The sequence below is a fragment of the Lipotes vexillifer genome, unplaced genomic scaffold (genome assembly GCF_000442215.2).
Source record: "Lipotes vexillifer unplaced genomic scaffold, Lipotes_vexillifer_v1.1 scaffold536, whole genome shotgun sequence".
NCBI lineage: Eukaryota > Metazoa > Chordata > Mammalia > Artiodactyla > Lipotidae > Lipotes > Lipotes vexillifer.
This window is the reverse complement of record NW_006775074.1, coordinates 202,163-213,720: the sequence shown is the minus strand read 5'-3', so window position 1 is coordinate 213,720 and position 11,558 is coordinate 202,163. Positions and strand designations below refer to the sequence as shown.

Here is an 11,558-nt window from a genome sequence, read left to right as displayed (position 1 = left end):
AAAAAAAAAAAAAAGAAGTAAATTTATTGAAAGGTTAACAGTGGTTATATGAAGGGAGGGAGGGTCATGGGTTATTCTGATATTCTTCTATAGATTTCTTCTGCATTATACACGTCATACAATTAAACGTTTTTATACAGACATACCCAAAGAACATACTCTTATCCTTTCAAAAACTTCAATTCTTAAAAATGGATGTAGAACAGATCTTGGCATTCTATGAAATCAAATGCTACTAAAAGTTAAGCCAGATCCCCCAACTTTTATTTGGGCCACTGCTCACTAAACACAAGCACACCCCTCCTCCTTTTGTTTTCATATGTACCAGGCCTCCTATCAACACTTAGAATAGTAAGTCTATCAGAGATTTGTTAGAATTAAAAGAATTCTCAAAATACCATGAACTTACTCTTCCCTTTTTTTTTTTAAGGTTAAAGTCTCTAAAGTACTTGCAAAAAATATACGCAATGAGGTTTACGTAACAGCGACATGATGGTATTGTGGTTTTCCTGTTTTTTTTTTTAAAGTCCTTATCTACTGGATAAATATTGAAACATTTACTGGCAATGATAAAATATTTAAGATTTCCTTAAAATACTCAACTCATCCCAAAGAAAGGGATGGGAGAAAATAGATGAAAAGAGAACAACAGAGGGTTGGAATTACTTAAGTTGGGTGATGGGGACCATTATTCTATTCTGCTTTGTGTACATTCAAAGTTTTTCCATAATATAGCTTTTTGAAAAGGTATCATGACAAGTGAAAAGCCATATACACATGTGCACCACAATCACTGCTCGTATATCATCTAAGGTAGCGAAATTAAGCTCACAGCCAAACAGTTTTGGGTTTTTTTTTTTTTCTCACATCAGGGTGACTATCTCAAAGGGAGCATCCGACTCTGTACCTTTTCTTTATCAGGCAATAAAGAGTATATGCATGTGTAAATCTATATGCAAAAATGTCTTTCATATGCATCTACTGATTTGAGTCAGAAGATTTCAGATTTTCTGTCCTGGGCCAGAATTAGAACAAGATAGCCAGCTGACACAGCACTACTTGGCTCGCGACATTTAAAAAATAAAACAAGCAGGCTTCCCTGGTGGCACAGTGGTTGAGAGTCCACCTGCCGATGCAGGGGACACGGGTTCGTGCCCCGGTCCGGGAAGTTCCCACGTGCCACGGAGCGGCTGGGCCCGTGAGCCATGGCCGTTGAGCCCGCGCGTCTGGAGCCGGTGCTCCGCAAGGGGAGAGGCCACAACAGTGAGAGGCCCGCGTACCGCAAAAAAAATAAATAAATAAAATAAAACAAGATGCATGCTGACTCAAGCCATAGCAAGACCCTATTCTGGGAGCCCCATTCTCCTGCTTGACACGGAGTAAGGACTCTGCTGCTTCTTTAAGAGGACAAGCTGGTGCCTACACAAGTCAGCTGCAGGGCAAAAAGCCTCAGCACTCAACACAAGTTAGAAAACTAAGGTGAAGATCATTTATTTTATACAACCTTTTTTTAAATTTAAATTAAATTAAAAATTTTAATTAATTTTTACTGGAGTATAGTTGCTTTACAATGTTGTGTTTGTTTCTGCCACACAGCAAAGTGAATCAGCTATATGTATATCCCCTCCTTTTGGATTTCTTTCCCATTTAGGTCACCACAGAGCATTGAGTAGAGTTCCCTGTGCTATGCAGTAGGTCCTTATTAGTTATCTATTTTATACATAGTAGTGTATGTATGTCAATCCCAATCTCCCAATTCATCCCACCCCTCCTTCCTGCCTTGGTATCCATACATTTGTTCTCTACATCTGTGTCTCTATTTCTGCTTTGCAAATAAGTTCATCTGTACCATTTTTCTAGATTCCACATATAAGCGATATTATACAGTCTGTTCTTGGCAACAGTCGCAAAGGATGATACGAATACTAAGGACCTGGGAGCCCCAAACTGATGACCTCCCAGTGAATCAAAAGTAAAAACAAAGCATAACCCCTAAGGCATACCCAGTGGAAGGGCTTTCATGTACACTATCATATGTGATCCTCAAGTCTCTCCTGAGAGGCTGGTAGGACCTGTGTTATTTCCATTTCATGGATGCAGAAACTTGGGTTCCAAGCTTTAAGGCGACAGAGTCTTCTGCTTCCATGGACAGTGCTCTTTTCACTGCCCCACACCTCCTTGGAGTATATATGTGATGGTGAGAGCAGGTAAGCCTTTCATAAAGTGAAGCAGAAAAGGGGAAATGAGCTTTAGGTCCACCACTTCCTGAGTTTCAAAATGCCCTCAATTATTTCCTAATTACCGTCTTTTTGTTCTTTCTCTTCTCTGCTATGAGCATGGAGGCCTTAACGAATGGCCCTTCCATCTCCTTCCATGTTACTATGGGCTGGTGTCCTCTGCTTTCTGAGCTCTGGCAGAGGTCTCCTAAAACTCACTTAACCCAAGAAACAGAAATACTTTTTTTTAATCTTTTTTTTTTTTTCACACGGGATCTTATTTCCCTGACCAGGTATCAACCCATGCCCCCTGCAGTGGAAGCGCAGAGCCTAACCACTGGACAGCCAGGGAATTCCCAGAAATAATTATTTTTTTAAACCAGGAGGGACTGTCATGGCCGTGTCTGGGAGGTCTGCTTCTGGTCCTCTCTCTCCATTAGTCAAGACGCTACAAAGGAAGAGAAGCTGGCAGAGTAACATCACAGCCCTCACCTCCCACAGAACCTAGAAGAACAAAGACGTACCTCTCTGACTTCATGAAGCTGGCCGGAATACTGACTCTTGGCTCTTCGGGCGGCAGCAGGCGACTTGTGATGTGTGATTGTGACCACGCCGGGGGCCCCCGCACTGAGGTGTCTCTGGCTACAGGGAGATGCAGAATTGGGTGTCCCATGGGGGAGCAAAGTGAGACTTCGGCTTCGGGAGCTTGGAGTCGTCTAGAATAAGCAACAGGCGTCAAAACTCAACAACCGACCTGCAGAACACAACCAAGTGTTGGCTTCCATTTATGTTGGACCTCTCAGGCTTTCCCCTTTGTCTTTAGAGGGATGAGGGGCTGGGGAGGTGCCCAGCACTACATGCTCTAATCCCACACTCACTCAGGCCAGAGACACTGTTTCCATTAACTACGCTTCTGGTCTCACCTCCAGTCATGTCTCCTGCCCCAAAATATGGCCGTGGAGAGCTACTCTGAGCCCCCCAACACCGCGGGCTCTCGGGGTGCTGTGCTCCTCTTCCTAAATGCCCTCCCCTCCCGCTGGCAAAGCCAGCTCAACGCTCTGTGCTGTGTGGAGCAAACCCTGTCTGTCTCAGCCCCTCTGTGCCCTTATTCCACTACATCGAGGTTATATTCATTGTCCAGCTAAACTTTGATTCTTTCAAACACATCTTTATATCCCCAAGACCTGACACGTCATGATTGTTATTTATTAAGTACTTAATACATGTTTGCTGCATAAGGGAATGAATGTACCAAGTAATCCACCAATTAATCCCCATTTGTTAGTGTAGTGCTGGTATTTCATCCTATTGTAACGTATCATCCAAATAACAACTGAGTATATGATAAGGACGGCATCGCAAACCTAGTGGAGATGAAATTTTCAATAACTGGTGTTGGGATACCTGGGCAGCCAACTGAAAAACAAAGTTGGATTTACCTCTCAGATCACAGACCCCCAAATGGATCAAAGACTTAAGGGAAAAAGAAGAAAAAAAGCGCTAGAATAAAACATGTGGCCCTGGGGTAGGGAAGACCTAACACCTCCAAATCCAAAAGCCATAAGAGAAAAGCTCAATAAACTTGATGCCCTAAAAATGGAAAACTTCTTGATGGGAAACAAATTTTAAAAACCCACTCCCGCCACGGACAAAGCCAACCGATAAACTAGGAAAATTATTTTCAACTAGTTTCACAGACAAAAGGCTCATCATTCTAATTTGTAAATAGGAATATAATGCCTAGGAATTAAAAAGAACAACAAACTATTAAAATAGGGCAAGATATGAACAGACAATTCACACACACAAAAAAGAAATATAAATGGCCCTTAAATTATATGAAAACATGTTCAACTGTACTCATACAATAAAACCACGTTTAGATATACCATCTTTTACCCACTGGATTGGCAAAAATCCTAAAGTATGAGTACCCCGTCTACCGACAGGACCTTAGAGAGATGGGTTTGTGGGAGTATAAGGTGGCAGAAAGCCCGAGGAGGGCAATCTGGCAGGACCTGTCCCAGTTACAGATTCGCCTCCCCGTGATGCAGCAATGCCCTGTTTGGGAATGTCTCCTCCATACACCTGCACCCAGGTGGAACGGCATCTGTACCCAGGAGTCACCAAAGTCATATGTTTAATGGCAAAGGAGGGGAAACAATGCAAACGTCCCTCCATCTAGGACAGGTTAATAAGACGGCACACCTCCATGATGGAACATTACCAGGACGTAATAGGAGCATAAGAAAGGTCTCCGTGAACTGGTCTGGAAAAAGATATCTCTAAACTATACAGTTAAGTGAAAAAAGCAAGTTTCCTAACTGCTCTATAGTATGCAAAGTTATGTGTCAAAATGTGGAAAATTAGTGCTTTTATCATGTGTTTATAATAATTGTTTAAAACAAAAAATACTCTAGAAGGATACACATGAAACTCAAAGTGGGCTACTTATTCATGGAGAAGCTAGGAATGAGAGAATAGGAACAGTGAGGGAGGGAGATTGTTCACTGCAGAGTTTTCATATTCTTTCATTCTGAACCATGTGAATGGATTATCGATCCAAGATTTTCTACATTCTACATAAAAAGCTGTGTTCTAAATGTTTCTATACTTCATTTCAGCTTGAGAACAAAAGGCAGTTAGATGCTATGCTTGGATTCATGCTAGTTTCTCTATTTCAGTTATCAAATATCTACCAAATACCTACTATGTGCCAAGGAGAATATCTGCTGTGTGATGTCAAGGTGAAACATGAGATGTATGAGGCCATCTTTCACCACAGATGCTTTATAGTACTGCTGGGGATATAAGAGCACAGCCACAGAGACAGCGAGACACACACACACACACACACACACACACACACACACACAGTGAGGAAGGGCGTGACAATATACTAATTTGGCAATACAGCCAGAAAATGTCCAAGTGAGGAACAGAAAGATCAAGGCGAGCTGATTTCATCACAGGAGACTGTTCTGAGGGCAAAGAATTTGAAGCCTGAGTAGAATTGAGGGAGATAAAGGGACACGGGTGGCGTACAAAGCAACCCAGACAGGAAGTTCAAAGCCTCCAGCCTTGGATAACAGTCACAGGTCTAAAAATTGTTAAAAATTACTGATCCACAATTTTATAAATCTCCAAGGGGTTGGGGAGTAGGGTGGGAGCCAGGGCAGAAATCAGAATTTTGTGTTAGCCTGCAGTACCACGGTAGCTTGTAAATTTCTCTGGATGTGAACTTGGACAGAATTAATAGGAAGACAGATAAAGTCAGGAGGCAGTGTATTGCTTTTATGTCAGCTTACATACAGGTAACTGGAGAAACCTGTGGTCTAAGAATTAAGTATACCTTGATCACAATGAAATACAACAATCGTCTACTTCCAGCTTCAATCTTTTCCCTTGGAGTGGAGAGGAGGAAAGAAGCTATGTCGTTAATTCTTCAAAGACGCAAATTTGCCTAAGCATTAATCTACTGAAATACATTTTGTTTTCCTGGTTTGTTTTGTTTTCATTTTCACCAAGAACTTTATTGAACAACGTATTCACCCTTTGTTCCAATCTGAAATACATTTTGATTGTTTGGGAGCCTTATTCCAACCCAAGAAAAGGCAGATTTTTTTCACTGGGCTTTGAAGCCAGATAGCCACGTTTCGCCCACACCCCCAGCTCTACCAGGTTCTAGCTATGTGACCTCAAGTGAGTTAAGCTTTCTTATTAAGCATCAATTTCCTAATCTTTAAAAAAGGAATCATAATACTGACCCTTAAGTGCCAGCATGAGGATTAAAGTAGATCATGCACAAAAAATGCTTAGCAAAGTGCCTGCCATGCAGGAGCTGTGTGGCCAAAGTTTGTTTCTTCCCTTATAGCCCTTAAAACTTGATCGATGAAGGCATTACTGATTTTTAAAATGTTAAGAAGTCACTTAGCACAAAATTGTAAGCAGTCACTGACCTGCTCCTTATTTTCTATAGGGTCAAAGTCGTGATGAAGCCCAAAATGTAATTAAATAATTACTGGAGAACCTACATGGTCAGCAAGACTGTAGGGGGAACCACACTTCTAAATTCTGAGCAGAATGAGAACCCATCAGAAATCAGAAAGGAAGACCTCTCTGGTAAGGGGAGCCTTTGAAACCTGAAGGACTATCACGTAAAGGACAATAAATCAGGAAATTCACCCAGGAGCCAAAGGATTCTGCTATGGACGTCTAACCCCACGCTCATTACTTAACGGCTGTCACTTGAATTCACAAGCAGCAAATTTGAGTCGAAAAACCTTTAATTTCCCATTCACTGTATGTTTAATTCACACTCATGTCTCCTCTCAGGGCAAATATGAGCAAAAAAAGTCTCTCTCGGTAAATCCCATAGGTCATTAGGCACCCTGAGAAAAAGGCAGAAAAGGCAGCAAACTGCAACCACTACAAACAAGCGGCTCTTTCCTAAAGGTGGCCTGTCGAAAATGTCCAGGTTGTGTTTGAAAGTTACACGAGGGAGACTTCCCTGGTGGTCCAGTGGTTAGGAATCGGTCTTGCAATGCAGGGGACACCGGTTCGATCCCTGGTCGGGGAACTGAGATCCCACATGCTGCCACTAGTGGCCCCCGCTAAGCCCACGCCCCACAACTACTGAGCCCATGCTCCTCAACTAGAGAGAAACCTGCGCACAGCAACGAAGAGCCCGCGTGCCACAACTAAGACCCGGCGCAGCCAAAGATATATAATTAATTAATTAATTATTTTAAAAAAGAAAATTACACTTAGGGAATTCCCTGGCGGTTTAGTGGTTAGGACTCGGCGCTTTCACTGCCAAGGGCGTGGGTTCAATCCCTGGTTGGGGAACTAAGATCCTGCAAGCTGCGTGGCACAGCTATATTGAAAAAGAAAGAAAATTACACTCGGATGTCGTACACACACCTCTCTGCTACTAATTTAAAACAAAATATTATCAAAGTTTGAGGAACAACATGTCAAGGTTTTGCTCCAAATATTGACTTCAAGGGAGCAACTAGAAATGCCAAGTGTGCCATCTGCAGAAAATTCTGAGGCAAGAGTAACGGCTCCTACCCGGGAGTGAGATCCACTCTTTTACTTAGGAGAGTCACCCCCTGCGTCCCCTCCCTCAGCAAGTAGCAGTAGGTAAGTGGGGTTCCCGCCTGACAAATGGGGTGACGCCAAAGAAGAGAACAGGTAGCAGGTAAGACACAGCACAGATGCTCAGACCCCGCCCAGGATTCCACCTGTAATCAGGTGTTATATTTACCAACCTCTTGGTTTTTGCCTACTTTCTTCCTTGGATTTCTACGTTTCCCAAGGTTTCAAGGCAGGGACACACAGACGTCCTTTTTGTATTTACTGGCCCAAACTGGCATAAAGGAAAGGTGTGACTGGAAAGGGAGAAGCAGCACTAACTAGAAAGAATATTTCCAGCAGGGAAACCAAGCAACAAGCCGGAGAGACAGAGTCTAGTCTGGGAAGCTTAGAAGAGAATCACAGGACCACCGTCCAGAAGAGCAAGAGGATCTAGTCCCACAGGACAGTGTGGGTGAGTGGTTAAGACCACGGTTTCTCAAGTTGACGGCCTGGGTTCAAATCTGCGCTCTGCCACTCATGAGCTGTGTGGCTTAGTAAAGTAACGTGGTGTTTTAATTTCTAAAATGCTAATATTACCTCATGGGTTGCTGGAGAGTAACATGAAAAGAGAGAGGTAAAGCACATGCCATATAGGAAGCATGCAATAAATATCATCATCATCATTCAAAAATTAAGAAAAATCAGGCCTTTGGGTACCGAGTAGGTGAATGATTGTTAAGTGGGTCCAGAGTTAAGTATATGGATTTAAAGGTTGTTTTCATCCAAGTGCCTTAAGCAGACATGGCCTTACCTTAACTTCCTTAACTTACAAAAAATAAAAAAAAAAAAGGTAAATTAAGAGTAATCATCCTAATTACTAAAAAAAGTTTGCTTCAGAGAAAAAAGTACAAAGTACATTTACTATGATTGCACGTTTTTGAAAACCTATCTGTTGTAGAACACGAAGTGACTGCAGATTGTTCCAATGATACACGGGTACCAAAAGCAAATTAGTATAAATAAGTAATGAGCAAATTCACTTTGGGATTTTGGAATAAACAAACCCTCAAACTGAAAAGATCATCAGCTGGTCATAAAAACGTCTTAAAACTTGTATCAAAAATTTATAATTAAGCTTGCTGCAGCTGAAAGTAAAAAGCTGAAAAGGAGTAGGGGAGGGGAATACCTTAAATATACATTCATGGCAACTGCTTCTGTAGAAAATTTTTCTGATGGGAAAAATTGCTGAGAGTCAATTATAACAGCCTTCAAATGCCATTTAATTTTGGTGCATATTTTCCTCACTTCCTTGAATTCTTTCACAGCAACGGGAAAAAAGACACTATATTTCAGAATAAAATAGCCCAGGGGAGGCAGAAAAATCAAACCGGCCTGGTTATGTTTTGTGAAAAATAAATTCAACTGACTAAAATCATTTCATCACATTCCTTCTCTCTCCTCTAAAAAAACAAATTAATGTGCCACTTCTAAATATGTGAAAGCTAATCATAAAAATTGTGGTTTATTCCTTTTCTTCCAAGAGGAAACATACCTCAAAATCAACCAAAAGGGAAAAGCATAACAGTTTTTAAAATATTACATTCAGGGCCTCAAAATTATTCAGATTTTTGTTTTCCTGGCGGTCAACATCTCAATAAAAAGTGGAGGGTTTTTTTTTTTTCATGTGGAGTTTTTTAAATGAATCTATCCTACTATTTTGCTTTATAGCTTCATATGAACCTTTTCATTTGCCATGCTTTTTATTTGTTTGCTTTTGCTCTTTAATAGTCTGTTACCTCAGCTTAAAACAGACCTAAAGTAGAAATAAAACTTTTTAAAATGGGACATTTTCCAAGTTCATTGCCACGATTAACTTCTCAAAATTATACTCAGCTCTCTCTACTTTTCCAAATTCCTGTCCTCTTACAGAAACAGTTTCAACTCTAAGTTACCAAGCCTAGGAAATTTCTTCCATTGTTACCTGTGAATCTTGAATACACCTTAAACACTTTCCACTAACTTTATACCAAGATTCTGTTAAAATACACACAAACGAATCCATACAGACATGTCTGCAAAGGAAAAATTGTGGTTTTCCCCAGAGAGGAAGGCTCTAGCTTGCTTCTAAACATATCATCCTGATTATACATGCAAATGCCAGATCTCTGAAAAATCAGGGCAAGCAAAATGCATATATTTCCATTTTCTGCAAACAGAGGGGTAGAAATCTTGAAATTTTCAGCTTGCCTGTTCTCCCAACATTTTCATCCATCAAATAAATTCTGCTGACTCTTCTCTAACAGCTAATCCAATTGCTCCAGAATCCCTAACCCATACTCTGGCCCAGCCTCTGTCCAGGTCAAGTTGAAGGTCCCAAAAGGGCTAAAAGGGACTTCCCTGGTGGTCCAGTGGTTAAGACTCTGTGCTTCCACTGCAGCGTGCACAGGTTTGATCCCTGGTCGGGGACTAAGATCCTGCATGCCCCATGGCAAGGTCAAACACAAAAAACAGAAAACAACTGGGCTGAAAGCATTGGTCTCATGCACTTGGCATATCACACACTACTATTTTTTCCCACTTCCCCCAGCTTCCGCCATCTTGCAGATCCACCTAGAAGTGGTCATGTTCAATTTTAAAACCTTCCACACACCCACCCTCTCAGCTCCTGCACCTTCTATCCACATCCTTTACTTGGGACCTTGTGATTCCACGTACCAAGACTCCTTTTCGATGCTTTATTCTGAAAGCGTTGAAGGTTCCCTCTTTCTATTGTCCAGGCCCCATTCTCTCCAGTCCTCCTGCTGTGGAATTACAGAATTTTAGAGCTAGAAGAAATCTCAAGTCTAGTCCTCCCACTTTATAGATCTAAAAACTACAGCCTCAAAAAGGTAAAGTGAAATATACCAAAAGAGAAGGCAATTACAAGCCTCCTTCAAGATTTAACTAAAAAAGCCTGATGAGAGACTCAGGCCCTCCAGCTGGTCCTTCTCAATTAAATGAGGACTTAGTCATTGAAACTGTGTCTGACACAAGGTTGACATTAAAACATTTAATAGAAAGGATGAAAGCTGATACCAGTTTATCCATTTTCACCTTTCCTCTTGCACATTCACCTATCGTAAAAATACACATGCAACACTCCTTTGAAAGCAGGATAACTGAACTATATTCTCTTAGAACTGCAGACCCTCAAAGAAAATCATTTTATTATATATATGTTGTTTGTAAATAACATGAAACAAAGACTTTTTAATGCTGAATAGCTGTTTCAATAGGAAAAAAACAACTCTGAAAACAAGGACTAGAAAGAAGTTGATTTAACTTAGTTATGTTAGAGCAACCACCAAAAACCCAGAACAACCACCGGAACCCTAGAGCAACCTCCAGATTTAATATAGAAATTTTAGTTTCACTGCTTTTAGTTTTAGAAACAAGATAAGGATTCCAATATCATCACTGTTTAACATAGCACTAGAGGCACTAGCCAACAAAACAGGAACAAAAAAAGAAAAAGAGGTAGAAGGATAAGAAGTAACAAAAATGTCATTGACTGTAGGTATGACCATTTTACAAAAAAATAAAAAGAAAGCACACTAGTGAGTCCAACAAAGTTGCCAGATATATGATGAACTCAGAAAGGTCAACAGCCTTCCTCTGTATCAGCAATAATCAACTAGAAAATACAGTAGAAAATAAGATATTCAAAACAACAATAAAACTATGATGTACAGGTATTAATCCAATAAGGAATACATAAGACTTTTGTGGAGATTTTTTTTAAATCTGTGAAAATAAATCAATGAGGAATTGAGAAGATGAAGACACACCCGGGTGAATGAATTGGACAACTTATTATAAAGATGTCATTTCTCCCGAATTATTATATAATTGTTCTAATAAAAATTCCAGTAGTTGTGGAGATTTTTTTTAAATCTGTGAAAATAAATCAATGAGGAATTGAGAAGATGAAGACACACCCGGGTGAATGAATTGGACAACTTATTATAAAGATGTCATTTCTCCCGAATTATTATATAATTGTTCTAATAAAAATTCCAGTAGGGGGGCTTCCCTGGTGGCGCAGTGGTTGAGAGTCCGCCTGCTGATGCTGGGGACACGGGTTCGTGGCCCGGTCCGGGAAGACCCCACATGCCGCGGAGCGGCTGGGCCCGTGAGCCATGGCCGCTGAGCCTGCGCGTCCGGAGCCTGTGCTCAGCAACGGGAGAGGCCACAACCGTGAGAGGCCCGCGTACCGCACCAAAA

General features: G+C 41.1%; 1 protein-coding gene across 2 annotated transcripts in view; it reads right to left on the bottom strand.

Annotated features, from left to right (window-relative positions):
• Positions 1-11,558, bottom strand: part of OSBPL10 (oxysterol binding protein like 10) — a 297,869-nt gene that overhangs the window by 148,083 nt on the left and 138,228 nt on the right. Inside the window, exon 4 of one of the 2 annotated variants that reach the window (XM_007449636.1) lies at positions 2,741-2,932. The exons of the other annotated variant lie outside the window; for it this stretch is intronic. Within the exon in view, the coding sequence (XP_007449698.1) occupies positions 2,741-2,932 (192 nt within the window). The remainder of the gene's footprint in view (positions 1-2,740; positions 2,933-11,558) is intronic. 2 annotated transcript variants of the gene reach the window in all.